The sequence below is a fragment of the Microtus oregoni genome, unplaced genomic scaffold (genome assembly GCF_018167655.1).
Source record: "Microtus oregoni isolate MIOR12 unplaced genomic scaffold, Mior012 000008F_ref0000371, whole genome shotgun sequence".
NCBI lineage: Eukaryota > Metazoa > Chordata > Mammalia > Rodentia > Cricetidae > Microtus > Microtus oregoni.
In genome coordinates, this window is record NW_024543067.1 from 51,731,884 (window position 1) to 51,748,717 (window position 16,834).

The following is a 16,834-nucleotide window of genomic DNA, read 5'->3' on the forward strand; positions in this document are numbered from 1 at the left end:
CAACTCTGTCTGGCCTTTCTGTGGGGGCTAAGGATGTACACTCAGACTCTCAGGCTAGCACAAAGACACAGCCAGCACGCTACCCTCTGAGCCGCAGCTCCCCAGGTCCTCGCTTCTTGTTTTTGAAGCCTTCACTGCCCATTTTTGGGAAATGTCTAGAATAAAACCATATTTTCAAAGACTATGATATAACATGACAGAATAAATCCTAATTTGAAGACAGTTAACAAGCAGAAGAGGGAAAGATTCTGAAATTCTGGATGTCACTTAAAATATTAAAAGGTAAAATGTTCTCTCAGAAAATTTTAAAGTGTACTTTTCACCTGAGAGCATGGGGCAGGAATGGGGAAATTAATATGCAGAAAGGGCAAGGTGCAGCGAGGCCTGACAATGGGTGGCTTCTGTCTCCAGCTGGAATTCTAAAATCAGTAATGTTCTACTGCCCCCTCGTGGCCAGGTTCATAAGTAGCTCAGAGGAGATGGTTCCTGAAGAGAGAAGATGCAATCTTGAGTTCTCATTTAGAATGGTCACGTGCTTTCAATCAAATTGGTTCAAAAAGACCTCAGGTCTCTTAGAATGAAGAGTATCATGACATTTATTTTTTCATCTGTGACATTTTCACCTTGACAGAGCCTCAACATAGAAAATTATCTTCAAAACCTGCTGGAGCATTCTCACACAAACTAGGAGAGCCCACAAACAACAAAGGCCTTTCTTCAGTATTCGATCTTTTCAATCTCATCCAAGTCTTCTGGGTCAAGCTGCTTAATATTGCTATCTGAAAGAACAAAGAGAAAGGAAGCAGTCTCAGCCCAGGTCCTAAATGCAAGTTCACGCGAGCCAGCGAAAACAGTGACACCTTTGAAGATAACCCTTTTCTAACTAAGCAGGGTGTGGTGGCGGCGCACGCCCTTAATCCCAGCACTCAGGAGGCAGAGGCAGGTGGATCTCTGTGCGGCCAGCCAAGTCTCTATAGTGAGTTCCAGGACAGCCAGGTCTACATAGTGAGACTGTCTCAACAAACAAACACACACTTGCTCCTGTGACATTCTGTAGAGAAAGCCCAGGACAAGTGACACATCAAATAGTTGACCCACATACAATAACACAGCACAGATAGGCTGGATCGAGAAAGTACATGTCCTGATACTTGAGAAAAAGAGGCTATGCCGACAGTGAGAAAAGCTGGGGAGGACCACGCCTCCCCACTGTAGTTACTTAAGAGTTAACATGGCAGCGGTAGCCTGCATGGACCCTTATCTCCTAGCCACTCCAGGGAATGTAAGATGGGGTGCCTAAGCAATCCTTTAGAGGGTCAGTGGGATGTGCACCGTCAGCCTGAAATTCTACCCCAAATGTTCTATGAGTCCACTTCCTGGGGAGGGTGCCCACTGCTAACAACAAAGGCCCATCAGGAAAATGGCACTTACTGCCTTTCTGCCACGCTCCCCGCTCACATCTATGCTCTCTTGGGCTTGGAGTAATTTTGCTTGTTTGTTTCAAGACGAATTCTTACTATGTGGCTCTGCCTGTCCTGGAACTCACTATGCAGACCAGGCTGCCTCTGCCTCCTGAGTACTGGGATTAAAGGTGTGTGCCAGTACACTTGACTTTTGCTGGTGAGGGGGTACAACTACTGGGTGATATAACCCTTGACGCTCCTGTGAGGGCATTCTTCGAGTTGTGGGGCCCAGTTGGCTAGCTGAGGCTGCTTGTTTAGGGGTGGGGCTGGGGAAGGGTTACAAAGCTCAAGTCAGGACTTCTGAGAGTCAGAGAGTGCGAGACAAGAGAAGGAGAAACTATGAAAGTGGAAATTGGGAGACAATAGATCCTAAAGGAGTTCATTACTTTGTGGTACTGCTCTCTGGGCATAAAATTCTACAGACTGCAGAGTGAGCTCATGTGACTTCTACTTGACACGTACAACTTCTACTTAACCACAAAGGAATTATGTGTTTACTTGGCCCACGTTATGACTCTCATCCTATGAATTAGAAGCAATTCCCTCACGACCTCTGCTCCACACGACCCCTCTCTGCCCTCATGGCTGGTATGAGTAAGTCTGTGGGTCCCACTGCACATGTGAAAGCCTGCTACTTACTGAAGTGGTCCTGTATTTTCATGAGCAGTGGCAGTTTATCCACTTCAATCATGTTGAAGGCAAGACCTTTTTTCCCAAAGCGTCCTGTCCGCCCTATACGGTGGAGGTAAGTCTCATAGTCTGGTTCTTCTGACTGGTTTATAGGAAGGTCAAAGTTCACAACGATGGTGACCTGCTTCACATCAATTCCTAGGAGAAGAAAGGCACTATGGTGTCTTGCAATAATTTCTTCAAGACAAACCCACCAAGAACTGTATTTGCCAAAGGAATTCTCACAAGTGGGTCATAACACAGATCAGTCTGCTTGCACACTCGGTGCCTGTGCTGCTCGGTAAGAATGCTAAATCTGCGGAAATCTAAACAGTCACAAGTCATGGATGTGTATAGGTGAGCAGGGAAACGGAAGACAGAGACCCTCGCCAAGCTCCTCCCAATCTGTGGCCTAAGTGCCCTGCAGCCTCCTAGGTCCATGGTCTTCTCACCCATTATGGGGTGCAGCTCAACTCTACCCCATGACTGGGTTCGCATCAGGTCTTTTTCATCTCTTGCCCCAGCCGTTACCACCTCCACATTCCATCCCACGCTACAATGTTTTCCCCTCTGTCTCTTCTCCCACTTCTCTAAAGTCTCACGGGATGGGCACCACAGCCATGTCCAGGGCACTTGGGCCACACCTAGAACATACACTCCTCCAGCCATCCAGCCATGCACAGGCTCACCTCATCCTCATGTTCAGCTCCAGTTACACAGGCAGCCATTTTCCAAAGTATTTCCCTACCCAGCTGAACTGTTCTCCAGGCTGGTGACGTGGCTCAGTGGTAGAGCTCCCACCTTGCAAGCACAGGGTCTGGGGTTCAATACCAGCATTAAGAACTAAGCTGAACTATCTTCCTTCCTTCAATACTTTTCAACCCTCGTGCTGCCTAGGATACCTCTATGCCTTCCATCCCCACGCTGACAGGCTGCCCTCTCTGCTCCGAGCCTTCTACTGCCGCATGTAGCCAGCATCATGTGAGGCGGACACACAGTCAGCCACAGAGGCTACACACTATATGATGCAACTCAGGCATTAGTCTGAGACAGAGAAATACTGAAATCTCATCAACAGCTGCCAGAGGCAACGTGCTGGGAGGAGATAGGGCAATGTTGGGGGGTGGCAGGCTCTGAGTTTGATTGCAGTGGTGTAAACACCACTGCATACACTTCACAGTGACACCCAACTCTCACATACCTCGAGCACAGACATTGGTTGTTATCAGAACTTTCTCTTTCCCGTCTCGGAACCTCTGGATGATGGATGCTCGCTGCTCCACCGTGAGTTCCCCGCTCAGCAAGGACACCTGGTGGCCATCCTGCATCATTTCCACAGTCAGCCATTTGGCGTTGCGACGGGTCTGGGAGAGACAGAACAGCAGCAGGTCAAAGCAGACTGGCTCTCCTGGGATGCTCACGGGTGTAGGGTGAAAGCTGCGGAGGGGTTTTGTTTCCCCCCTTCTCTAAGTCTTGCAAGAAGCCTTAGACTGTGGCACGGCATTCTCTGCAATTCTAAGAATCATATTCTGTCAACCTGACCAAGCTTTGGCCTTCTTTTCCACAAACTGAAGCCAAAACCAAACCAACAAACACTACAAGAGTTCTGTGCAGGAGCCATGCAATTAACATCTTTACGTACACAATAAAATAGCTCCCCCATTTCTGCTTCTTCATCATCAGCATCGTTTTTGTTAAATGGAACAAAAAGAAAACAACTGCAAAGCCAAGACACTGCCAAGTTTCCATGGCTGTCCTGGGGCAGCAGAGACCAGCTGAAAGCAGGAGCCATATCTCAACAACCTGCTCCCAAGGCTTAGCATGTTCACAGGGTGGGGACGAGAATAAAACATATGAACATGAAGTGTCAGAGAGGAAAAAGAAAACACAACACCCCCCCCCCCCCCATAAAATAAGCAGTGGGACATCAGTATAAGTAACACCATGGACAGGGAAAGGCTACAGCAAACCTCAAGCCATGTGTGGAGGTGTCAGCAGCAGGGCTTCTGAAAGGGACCTTTATTTAAGATCCCATCAGTCAACCTTCCTAAGTTCTGCCCTGAAACTGGAGATTCTACTCAAAGTTGTTCTGAGGGTTAAAATGAACATGGAGCCTGGCTAGATGGCATGTATTCCTAGTACTGTCTCCCCGCTGCTCGTGTGGGATCTGTCCATGGCAAAGACACAGGCAGCAGGCTTGCCTGGCAGAAGATGATGGCTTGGCCAATGGTGATGCCACCATAGATGTTACACAGGGCTTGATACTTGTCTTTTCTGTTTTCACACAACACATAATACTGTCGGATGTTGTTTAGGGTCAGTTCCTCTTTTCGTAACTTGATAACATTGGGGTCAGGAATGATCCGTTCCGCAAACTGCCACACAGAGTCCTCGAAGGTCGCGGAGAAGAGGAGCATCTGGCATTCGGAGGGTAAGGCTCTGGAAGAGAAAAGGAAGGTGGCCGTCACCCAGCTAGCAGGCTGTCGCCCTTCAAGCCCCGGCATCAGCTGCTCTGTGCACACTCGTAGCATATGTGGTGCTGTGTGCCGTGATCAGCTCCACCTTTACACCACAAGTCAAGCAGCCTGTCCCTATCTGCCACCAAGAATCTGGAAAAATATATATGGAATGTGAATCTCAGAGCCAAGTTCAGACGTGCAGTCGGGAGGGTCAGCAGTCATGCCCATCTCCTCCTACAGTCAGGAGTCTCACACTGGCACACATCCGAAGGGGATGCAGTGAACTACTTGTTTTAACAACCAGAAGAAGGGAATCAGAACAGGGGGTGGGGAGCAACCAACACAAGTGCTCCAATTATTATACAGTATCCTCCTAAGCAGGAAATAGAAGGGGCCTTTTCAGAAGCCCCCTTCGACTACTAAATCTTGAGTTCTGACTCATTTACTTTACAACATAAACACATTAACTTACTGGTTAGAGGGTAGCAAGAGGGGAGTCTCTCTTAATCTCTGGCCATAGTGAATGGCTGGATCCCTCACTTGAGCAGATAAACACTACCAGGAGACTAGTGCAAAAATTCCATATTTGGAGCTAAGAGCCTTAATAGTAGGTGGAGATAAGTCACGTGGCTAAAGGGAGCGAACCAAATGAAAGCATGCATACTTTCTGGTAGCCTCTTCTCACCCAAACTGCCAGCAGCCGAGCTCTGCCACCTGGAAGGAGACCTGAACACCATACATCTCTATTCCAATGCCCCCGCATGACAATCCCCCTAACGTAAAGCTTTCAAGGTATCGACCTTGAGAGCTGGCTACTGCAATTTAGTCTCTCAGATTATGGAAGAGCAGGCAAGTATTGGCAGAGAAGCAAGGTCAACCTTTGTGAAAGGCAGATGCAGCAAACAAACCAGGCAAGCAGCCAGTTTAGACAATGTTGTAAACTCAGAATTGGAGTAGGTGGGCCATCTGTCTATGTGTTACTTTCATTGGTTAATAAAGAAACTGCCTTGGCTTTTTGATAGGGCAGAATTCAGATAGGTGGAGTAGACTGAACAGAATGCTGGGAGAAAGAAAGCAGAGTCAGGCAGATGCCATGATTCCCCTTCCCAAGACGGATGCTGGCTAGACTCATGCCGGTAAGCCACGACCTCGTGGTGGCATACAGATTATTAGATATGTGAGAGTTAGCCAATAAGAGGCTAGAACCAATGGACCAGGCAGTGTTTAAATGAATACAGTTTCCGTGTAATTATTTCAGGTGTAAACTAGCTGGGGAGCTGGGATCCCAGCAGGAATGCAGCCCGCCGCTCCTTTTGCAACACAGAATAGACAAAATAGCAGCAACAATACCCTACAAAAATACTGAAATTAGTACCCAGTGAGGGAAGGTAGGTGCTGCATCCAGAACACAAGAACAGGAAGCGGTGGAAAAGAACTAGAAAATACCACCAGTAGGATCCAGACAGGAAAAAGAAAGCCAGAGACTGCATTTTAACCTCAGACAGGGGAAGTGCACAACAAACACAGATGAACACAGTACCTGGAGGAATGCGTTGAGACTTGGCGCTAGGGCCAGGGATCTAAGAGGTCAGTGTGGAGACGGACTTGTAAGCTTAGAGAGAGAAAGGCAGTACCTCCAAACTTTTAAATGTGGCTTCCTCAAGGGCTGAGTGCTGCTGTGAAAACAGTAGCCCCTCAGTTACCTCAGCCATAGCACCCAAATGAGCATGCGTCACCGTGTTGTCCCTGGCATCCATTTCCATGACATGGAGTAGCTGCAGCCCAAGGCTTACAGTACAGTGTCTTACTGTGGCCTGAGGCCCCGTCTGGGTTGTGTAACTGAACATGGGGATTGTGAAATAGGTTGCAACAATGAATTCAAAGGCAAACACGTCATGAACCTGCGGTGTTTCTAGCAGAGCTTGCCTGGGCTGCACAGTGCAACTTCACTGCAGTCTTGGCTCTTGTGCTGTGTTTGCCACTGAGGCCATACAAACTATCAGCAAGTGCTGCTGGAGACACTTGGCTCAGACTGGTCACTACTGTATATACTGTACACTGTATGTGGATGAGGGCCCTACACAGCTTTCTGTTCTCACAGAGATATGTGCAGCATGGTCTCAAGTCAGTATGCTGTAACTGCTGGGTGGTTTGACTTTAAAAACTGCTTAAGTTGCTGACTTCAGTTTCATTAAGAAAAAAAAATCGTAACTGTGGCTTGGAATTAGAAAAAATTTCTAACAATTTCCAAAATGGTGTGAAACACATTTCCACTGCTTGTATTAAATACTTACAAAAAGAGGTACTTTCAGCATTGGCAATTTAAACATAGCAACTCTAGAAAATACTGAATAAGCTTTGTTTCAGACAATATTTCATTCTTGATATAAAAGGCACACCTATCTCATCATTATGCAAATTTATCACTAATGATAAAATTATATGCTTACTAAAGGCTTTTAAAATAAATCTATTTATGACTTATTTTCAGTAAATGCTTGACATGTATACTTATTCCATGCACCTAGATACTATGCACAGAGCAGACACAGGTCTGCACCCGGTCCTCTGAGTATATATTAAAGCTTTCAGCTTAATGTTTTTATGGGACTCCTGTGTGTGAGAACAAGTGGGTCTCTGACTCTGGTACCTGCTCTTCTGTCTCTTTTCCTCCTGTTGGGTCACCATGTCCAATTTTGATATGAAAGTTTTTCTTCACCTTGTTGTATTTTATTTTGTCAAGCTTAGTTTCTAATGAGAGACAGAAAGGGAGTGGATCTGGAGGAGCAGGGAATGGGGAGGAACTTGGAGGAGTGAAGGAAGGGGAAACTATAATCAGGATATACTGTAAGAGAAAATAAAGGGTTGGGGGAGACCCGTTTATAGGCCTAAATAAAACATCCTGGGAGCAAAAACAAAGGCCGAAGAACTGGTAACAGAGGACACAGCTTTCGGTGTGAGAGTTGATTCTACTAAATCTGTGTCAGACATGTAATCCCATGCTACACCAAATCCCAGCAACAAAAACATGCCCCCTGTTAAGCATGTTGGCTCACACCTGTAATCTCAGCATTTAGGAGGCTGAAGTAGTAGGATTGTCATGAGTTTGAGAATAAGCTGGATATAGATACATAGTCCTAGATCAGCTCAGGCTACAGCAAAAAAGTCTTTCTCAACACACACACACACACACACACACACACACACACACAGTGTAAGATACTAAAATTTTAAAATGGAGATGATATCTATGAACTTTTCATAAAATAAAAGACAGGTTTGCTCACATCTCATTCAAACATAAACTAATGGTAGAGTGTAAATATAAATTCTGGCAAATTCTATTCATTCCACAAACTCCTTACCAAACAAACAAGAATGGTCCTAACAGCTACATGTCTTGCATAATTAGCACCTGACATCTTAAAAAGCACACAGTATCTGACCCTAATATTGAGCCTTTCATTCTCCAAGTTTGGGCCACTTTTCAGTTTAAAGTTTACACGCAGTTAAGATCTTTAGCTATGAGGACATGTGCTCACGTGGTGACAATACTTTTGGTGGCTCTGGAAAGATGTACAATGGGTGAAAGACAGATGTTCTTCTCCAAACTGGAAACACAGTGAGAAGGAGAACAGAGAATGGGTCACCTGGAAACAGAAATGGCACCCTGCTTTAGTAACACATGTGTAATTATTTCCTTTTTTTTTTTTTTTTTTTTTGGTTTTTCGAGACAGGGTTTCTCTGTGGTTTTGGAGCCTGTCCTGGAACTAGCTCTTGTAGACCAGGCTGGTCTCGAACTCACAGAGATCCGCCTGCCTCTGCCTCCCGAGTGCTGGGATTAAAGGCGTGCGCCACCACCGCCCGGCTCCATTTTTAATGCTTCTTATTTGCAATGACTGTGTCCTACACTGGCTTTCTCAACAGTTGGTCATTCTATGAAAAAAAAAAAAACCTTCCGAGAATTTCCAGAACTTGCAGGCACAAGGTTCGATAATAAAAGTCAACAAACTCCAGTGAGAAATATCAGGATACGGAGGTGGCAGCAGACCCAGTGGTAGGCTAAGGACAAGGTCTGGGAGAGCAGGGTGACACCAAATCTTTCAGCCACAGAAGCAGACACTCACAGGGCTAATTATATATAAAGTTACCCCAGAAAACTGTTTTGTTTTTCAATAAGCATCTGAAATTGGAGGAAGAATGGTTTTTAATACAGGATTCCTATGCAATAAATACCAGTCAAAAACCAGGTTTACAAGACAATAAAAACATGCCAAGACACATACAAGCAAAAAAACCAAACCATGAACTTCTTATATGCTTTAGAAAAGAGACCAGAAAATACAACCCAGCACATTAGGGAGATTACACAAGCGCTCAGGAACTGGGAAATGCAAGGCAGCCAATGAACCAACAGCACAGCCATGATTCAGCTACACAGCAGGCCTGGACACCCACACAGGCAGGAGAGGGAGACCCTGAGATACAGAAGTCAGTGGATTAAAAGCATGATTTGAGGCCTCATGGTCTTTCCTCCATCCACTCTGGCATGTCTCCTACTGCTGTCCTCGCTAAACTCCTGTTGATGCAGTCTTGTCAGTGATGCTTTGTGGGTGTAGCTTTTGACATTACTAGGAAACACAGTATCACAGCAGACTACCTGTTCCTTGGACTCTTACAGCCTCTTCCCCCCTCTTCCTCAGCAATCTCTGAGCCTTAGATTTCTGTAGAGGTATCCAATGGGACTTGGCTCTACAACTACATTTTGATCAGCTGTGGTTTTGTATAATGCTTTCTGTCTGCTGCAATAAGAAAGTTTCCTGGGGTGAGGACTACAAGTATCTGAGGGCTTCAGCCCTACACAAAGCACTACAGACAGCAAGCAATGCTGAGAGCAGGAGAACAGCCTTCCCCAGGGCAGAGTGCACCAATTGGTTGCCCAGTACCAAATGGTCAGCCCTGAAAACACACATACAGGTAACATTTCGCAGACCAAGCAGGTTTTACTAAGGAAGGTATGTACAAACATATAATATATGTATCTAACAACAATTAAAAATAGAGGCCATGGATTTGAAAGAGAGTAAAGAGGGGTACATGGATGGTTTGGAGGGAGGAAAGCAAAGGAGGAAATAATGTAATCAGATTATAATCTCAAACATAAAAGAAATAATTAAACACTTTAAAGATAAAAGCATGATTTGACTATGTGAAGAAACCACTTGCATATGACATGCATGACAGAATGGTTAGGGAAAAGCTAAAAATCCTTACACAGGGATAATGCACAGGAAAAAGGCAATAGACAACAACTCTAGAGGAAAACTTGTACAATAAAAAATAATACTACCACAACCATGCTGGGCCCAGCAGTGAACAGTGCCTGTGTTCACATGCGTGTGCTTAGAAGGATAAAAACAGGGTTGGCATAGTCAAACTCTTAAAATTTAAGCACTGAGAGGAAACGGAATGGACAAGGGTTGTAGTTTAAAAGAATTCAGGCCTACTTTCTACACTGACGAGACAAAGACTTTACATCAGGTAACAGTAAGGTGAGCATATTATTTAAGATCTGAAGATCGACATCAGAAAAGACAGACATGTTCTCGGGACTGAGCAGGTGGGGACTGTTGCTCTCATAATCAGACTCTCAATAAAGTTGAATTTAAAATTGAGTAAATACTACTTTCTCCCACTTGAGACTGGGTTTCTCTGTGGGTTTCTTCTGGCTATTCTGGAACTTGCTTTGTAAATCAAACTGGCCTCCAACTCACAGAGATCCACCTGCCTCTGCCTCCTAAGTGCAAGGATTAAAGGCGTGAGCCACCACCTTAACTTTATTAAGAAAGAAAGGAACAAAAAAGAGCAATGTGGATTCTTAACTTCCCTCTCCAAATCTCAATGCAGTAAGTGTGAGAAGGCCCAGAACTGTGTTACCAGAAGCCCTTCGGGTGATCTGGCAGAGAAATCGGGGGAAACAGATGATTCACTTAAAACTTAGAAGCAGGGCCAGACCTGCTCCATCACCACGTACTTTCTATTCTAGCTCATTAGCCACCACGCCTCCAGCAGCCTTCAGCAGATTCCAATTGGATTCTGCTCGGGGTATAAACATGACTGGCAACACTTGGTGTGATCCAGGACACACACTTCACCTGTAGGCCTGCACGCCAACAAAGGTATGGCAGAGGGGCATACCACAGGGTGAAGGCAGGCACTGTAGCTGTCTGAGGGGTCCCTGAGCTGCTGAAAACCCAGAGTCAGTCCGAAGGTGAAGACGGCAAGAAATCAAGCAAAGGAAGTGATTAGGAAGGGCAGACAAACACAACTGATCATTTAGCCTGAAAATCCAGGAGGAACGGATGAACGTGCAGATTACCTTTGGATACGAATACTCTGATCTGAGAATCCTTGGGTGTCAATCATCACATCTGCTTCATCCAGGACAAATACACGGATCTTAGTCAAATCAATCAATTTTCGCTTGAAACACCAATCTAGGACAGTCCCAGGAGTACCAATTATAATCTGTTTGGTGACTTCAGTGCCCCTAGGAACTGTGGAGAAAAGGGTTTTAAGTGTTCCTGTAGATAAAAACAGCTCGACTCACTGTCACAGGGCACAGGCCAGGGTGATATGATATAGTGCTTGGTGGTGAGAGAAATACAGCATCATTTCCCAAGTGCAAACCCCAAGGGGCATGGATGTATTTAGATGCTGCAGAATTTTAGGATGGGTTCCAAAGTTCTAAGGTTATTATAATAATAGTCCTATATATTTGATGGTGCTCCGTGGTCATTTAAAAAGCTATGCTTTGATAAAATGGATACTGTGACATTCTGTAAGCCCAGCCATTCAGAAAGCTGAAGTGAGGTGATCTCTTGCTCACGTAAGTTCAAGACCGACCGGCCTGGGCAACACAGTGAGACATTGTCTCAAAAAAACCAAAACCAAAACAAAATAAAACAACCCAACCCCTCCCCAATGAAACAAAAACCAACCAAACAACAACAAAAACAAAAATCAAAAGCAAATAAACAAAACCACATTCCACATTTCTATTGTCCCAGGGGACTAATGGCAAGGCTAAGGGGACACTGGTTAGGTGTGGCAGTACAGGAAAAGATGCCAGTTGTTCTGGAGACTGCAGTAGGGGTGACGCGCACAGCCAGTCTGTCACTGCATGAACTGGGAGACCCCATTCAGCTACAGGAGCTGGGGGACACTCAGGGTGAGAGCACTTAGCTAGCATGCCCGTGGCCCAGTGTCTATCTCCGGCACCCCAAATCAAAACCAAACCCTCCAAACAACAAAGCCTTTCCAAATGGGAATTAACAAAAATATTCAGTAATAATCTAGATGCAAAAAACACGTGATGCTGGGGAGCCAGTCGGAGGGTGGTGTGACGGGTTTCTGGGTTGTGAGCACACAAGGAAACAACCATGCAGATGATGCTCCTGTCCCCTCCTGGGGCAAAGCAGTGCAGACTTCCATCTCCCCATCTTCGTCCTTTAAACATCTCAGTTTCCATGATAAGCATGTAGAATTTTAGTAAAAAATCTCCAATAAAACTTGTTTGGCACAAAACCATCAAGTCTCAAAAAGCAGACCATAAAAACAGCATCCTCTTACAAGATGTGAACTTGTTTGCTGTGCCCTCATTTTACGCCAGGCTGCACCAGTGCTTAAGCCTGGACTGCTTCATTGAGAGATATTTCCCCCACTTCAGAGGTGAGAAAGCAGAGGAGCTAGGTGTGAAGCCAGGATTTAACAAGTAGCCAAGACAGGCTGACTGATACATACTTCGATTTCCTCGAATGGCATACATCACTTCAACATCCACACAGAATTTCCCCATCCTTTCAACCACACGGCCAGTCTGCAGAGCCAGTTCATAGGTGGGAGCCAGGCAGAGGCACTGTGAGACAGAAGAGGGGAGGGGGCAGGTTCATACAAGCCACTGTTCACATTGGAACCACAGTTAAAAGTTGTACGGGAAGAGTCACAGAAATGGCACTGAAGATTCTAGCTGATGAGACATTTTAAATCGAATATAATTTGGCAGTTGATAAGTAGCTGACAGGTTTGAGGTGAATACTAGGGGCATTGGAGCTGAAGGGAAAAGAAATAGTTACTTTATATACTTCTCTCTATGGGGCTATTTAGAAACGCAAGTTACTGGTCACTGTCTTTTGATGGAGAGAGAAAAGGATGTAGCGAGCTGGGAGTCCATGAAGAAGGCATGACGAACCACAGCATACAATACCTATCACCTTCTACTTGCTCCTAAGAGTCTGCCTGTTCCGGCATGATCTGCTTTTAATCCATATTATAGATGCATAATCCTGCCAGGATAATATTCCCCTTCTATGCCCTCCCATAGAAATGGTGACTGTTGAATGAAGACGCCAGTGGAAGAAACTGATGATATTTAAAGTGTTCATGTTCAGGGTCTATGGTAGAGAAGGTAACTACCAAAGCACTGAAATAGTTTCCACACACATTTTCAAAACAAGGGCTCAAACACTGAATAATTTAATGGATACTAAAATCAATAACCTTATGTGGAAAGCACACTCCCTGGGCGTGGCCTCCATCACACACATCTACAATTTATAGGAATCGCTGCCGGAGGAAGGCTTTTTATCACATATGGGAAGTCAGCCCATGAAAGAACTTTCTGGTGCCCTTTGGAGGAAAAAGGGAAACAGTACCAGATTTCTTTTTTGTGAAAAAGAAATGAGGCCAGAACTGTGAGCTGGGTGCCTCAACCAGGCACTGTGATGATAGGAAGACACTCTGAGAAATGAGGGAATTGTATGTCTTTCTGACCCTACAGCTAAGCAGCCGCCATCACTACATGCCTACTTAAAACCAAGCATAGTGCTAAAAAGGGCAGGTGACTTTAGGAGGAGAACACACACTTACACACCCAGTTATCATTCAATGCTTAATGAACTGCCTCTATGATCCAGGCACTGTGTGGGTGTGGGGAGTCCAGCATGAATGGGTCAATGAGCAGCCATGTCTTTAGAGAGATGGCTTTACAGGAAGGAAACAGACGCTGAGAAACGGACACTCAGCTAGGTGGGCAGCGGTGGCAAGGCTGGGACTGGAGGCAGCTGGACTCTAAGGCTGGGGCTGGGCATCACTCGTTATTATCCCCATACTCTACCCAGGGCGCTAGGATTTTAGGAAGGAATGCCTAGTCTTCATTTTCCGGCAGTAACCCTAATATTTGCGGAAAGACCTGGCACTGCTGAAACGTTGCTGGCATGGCAGTCACAATGATTCCACCACTGCCCTTCCTTACCTGTGGGAACAGCTCCAAGGCATTCACTCTGCTGAGCATCGCTAAGACAAAGGCAGCTGTTTTCCCCGTTCCAGACTGGCTCTGTGCTATGAGGTTCTGGGGACTGTGAAACGGAGGAGAGGACTGGGTATAAACTGAGCACAAGATCCTGGGTATAAATAGAAGAAACCAAAACCAACCAACTTGGAAGACCACTACCCTGTAAACTCACGGATGTGCGAGCATCATCGGGAGGGCCATCTCTTGGATTTTGGATGGTCTGTTAAATCCCATTGCATAAATCCCTTTTAGTAACTCTTCCTTTCTGTAAAATAATAAATAAACAGATGAATACATAGGTAGCTAAATAAATAAAATTCCCAGACATGCAAAGCCTCTGTGGTCAGCGTGTACCACATTCGGAAGTGTACACTTTGCAGCTGAGCACTGGGACTGTTCTGACACAGTGCCTGACAGAGCAACTTCAGGAGGATTTATTTTAGCTCATGGTTTGAGAAAGGGGAGAGTCCACTATGGTGGGGGAGGGCATACAGGTGAAGAGAGTCAGGCTGCTGCTCTCCCTGTGTGCTGCCACTCGGCCGGCTTTCTCCTGCCCTACCTGTTCCTCAGAGACCCCAGCCCACGAGACAGTGCCGCCCACAAGCAGGATGCTCTTTCCTCCTCACCTCAACACCTTGAGTTATAGCTTAATGACATGTAATATTATACCATCTATTTGACTACAGCATACTAGAGAATAAACGGGATTCTGGTGGTTTTAGTGCCAGCATCCTAGTTAGTGCTTGCTGACATAAGCTTCTTAGGCACTAAGAGTTAAGGTACTCACAGCTGTAGCTAACACGCGCCTTCTTACGCACTAAGAGTCAAGGTACTCACAGCTGTAGCTAACACGCGCCTTCTTACGCACTAAGAGTCAAGGTACTCACAGCTGTAGCTAACACGCGCCTTCTTACGCACTAAGAGTCAAGGTACTCACAGCCGTAGTTCTTCAAAGGTTTTCACCGAGTAGAGTGGAGAGCTGGGATCCTTTTGTAGGACTTCTACTCGATGGCTGGATTCTACTAAGGACTGACGGATTAATTTGTTTAAGAGTGAATTGGCTGCCAAATCCACTAGAAAAGCAAAAATAAAAAAAAGGCATCAAACCTCCTGAATGGCATCTAATTAACTGCTTTCTCCCACACAGTAAAGTATACAAAAAACAACTACAGCTTAGTCTCATCTTTCTTCTACAGAAAGTTCTAGAAGGAATTCCATAGCAGCGAGAATGCCCTCTTTTACAAAGATCCAGTTTCTTATGCTCTGTTGCACCAACCCCTGACCTTGAGCAAACCAACATTGAATCATGACAGGACTGAATATTTCTTCCTTGCAAAACTGAATATTCTTAACCCACTCCTTGCAGTTTTCATCTTGTCTAAAGAAATACACCCCTCCTAACTTAGTATTTTTGTCTGATAGTATTCATTCAAAATAAAGCAAATGGCCGGGCGATGGTGGTGCACGCCTTTAATCCCAGCACTCGGGAGGCAGAGGCAGGAGGATCTCTGTGAGTTCGAGACCAGCCTGGTCTACAGAGCTAGTTCCAGGACAAGCTCCAAAGCCACAAAGAAACCCTGTCTCGAAAAACAAAAACAAAACAAAAATAAAGCAAAGACAGTGCTTTCCGAATGCAATCCTATTCATTAACATTCCTGAAGTGATGATAAACGGAGCAACGCCAGAAAGCACGTGCAAACAAACGTCTCTTACCTACATCGTCTTCTTCATCTTCCTCTTCAGCGTTAAGAGAGCCGTCTAAAATGGCAAAAGAAAAACAATGAATGTAAAGAAAAAAGGTTGAAAAGAAATACAGTGGACTCTTAAAATTTCTCACCGGTTTTATAGTGTATGCAGACAGAGTCACTTCTAGGGAGATAAAGTGATTGGGAAGGTAGGGGACGGTTGTGCATGCAAAATTAAAGGAGCCGAAGCTGTTTCAACTGGCAGATACTGGGGGAAAGCAAAGATGTTTAATTAAGAGAGTCTACTTTAGTCTAACAGCACTCACCTATGTTTGGGACTGTGGTACTTCTAATACCACGGAGGTTCTTTCTGGGGTGGACGAGATTTGAAAACTATTGAAAGGCACAAATTTCAACCAATGTTAGGAAGCAGGACATCAAGCAGCAAGCCTGGTGCTATCCTACAGCAGCGGGAGGGAAGACCACCCCAAACAGCTTCCTTTGCAATGTTAAGGATTAACGATTTCATCAGTCGGGCCACTGGATGAATTATCCTACAAAAGGGTGAGTTTCCAATATCGTCTGGAGCTCTCTTAGTCTGAATATGGGCAGTACCTGGATGAAAGGTGGTTCACAACACCTACAAGGGAAAGGTGGCTACGAAGAAGGGAAACCTGCTAAATGGTGAAAATCAGGAGAGGAGAAAACTCAGCAGTGCTAGGACCAGCAGCTGTGTCCTCTATCTGTATTTCCAGGGGTCTTCGCCCTTTCAAACCCAAGGTCTGCCCTTCCTCTGGGAGGGTCCTTTCCCGTGGTCCTTCCACCCCTGCCCACACCTCCCCCATCACCTGACACCCCACTCCAAACGCCAGAGGGGCGCTCCCCCTCCCAGGGGACTTCCCTCGGGAGTCCTTGTTCTAGCTCCCGCCCGTGGGCCCTCCCCTGCTCAGCGGCGGTTACGTGGCTGTTTAGCCGCTCGTTCTCTGCCGCCCCAGCGTCGCCTCCCCAAAGTAACGACGCCATAGCTGTGGTCTCCGCTCTCGCCCCCGGCACGTGCTGCCGCCCCCGCGCGGGGAAGCGCCGGCTCGGCTCAGTGACCAATGGTTAGGCTTCGGGACCGGCGTCCGCCTCGCGACCACCCGTGGCGCGGCGCACTGCGCAGGCGCGGGCCCAGCGCGGGGCGGGCGGAGGGAGAGCAAGGTGCGG

The 16,834-nt window shown here is 46.0% G+C and overlaps 1 protein-coding gene across 3 annotated transcripts; it reads right to left on the bottom strand.

The window, feature by feature from the left end:
- Positions 1-578: 578 nt before the first annotated feature.
- Ddx25 (DEAD-box helicase 25) lies at positions 579-16,809 on the bottom strand. Of its 3 annotated transcripts, none has more exons than XM_041657219.1 (12): positions 16,589-16,809; positions 15,955-16,021; positions 15,657-15,701; positions 14,881-15,016; positions 14,116-14,208; positions 13,905-14,007; positions 12,395-12,509; positions 10,971-11,088; positions 4,334-4,571; positions 3,334-3,496; positions 2,103-2,291; positions 579-779 (listed from the first exon to the last, which is right to left on the bottom strand). In XM_041657219.1, the coding sequence occupies exons 1-12, from the start codon at positions 16,649-16,651 to the stop codon at positions 718-720; spliced, it is 1,392 nt and encodes a 463-aa protein (XP_041513153.1). In that variant the 5' UTR covers positions 16,652-16,809; the 3' UTR covers positions 579-717. The 3 variants fall into 3 exon arrangements, with proteins under 3 accessions (XP_041513153.1, XP_041513152.1, XP_041513154.1); XM_041657218.1 differs by having other exon boundaries at positions 10,971-11,148; positions 16,589-16,804; XM_041657220.1 differs by having other exon boundaries at positions 10,971-11,148; positions 15,955-15,998; positions 16,589-16,650.
- Positions 16,810-16,834: the final 25 nt, after the last annotated feature.

Excerpts from the sequence above, each read along its gene's own strand:
- Ddx25 (XM_041657218.1), bottom strand. The coding sequence starts at position 16,651 with ATGGCGTCGTTACTTTGGGGAGGCGACGCTGGGGCGGCAGAGAACGAG. Across the intron at positions 3,497-4,333 it reads AAGCCATCATCTTCTGCCAG|ACCCGTCGCAACGCCAAATG; the intron begins GCAAGCCTGCTG and ends TGTCTCTCCCAG. Across the intron at positions 2,292-3,333 it reads AACCAATGTCTGTGCTCGAG|GAATTGATGTGAAGCAGGTC; the intron begins GTATGTGAGAGT and ends TTCTTCTCCTAG.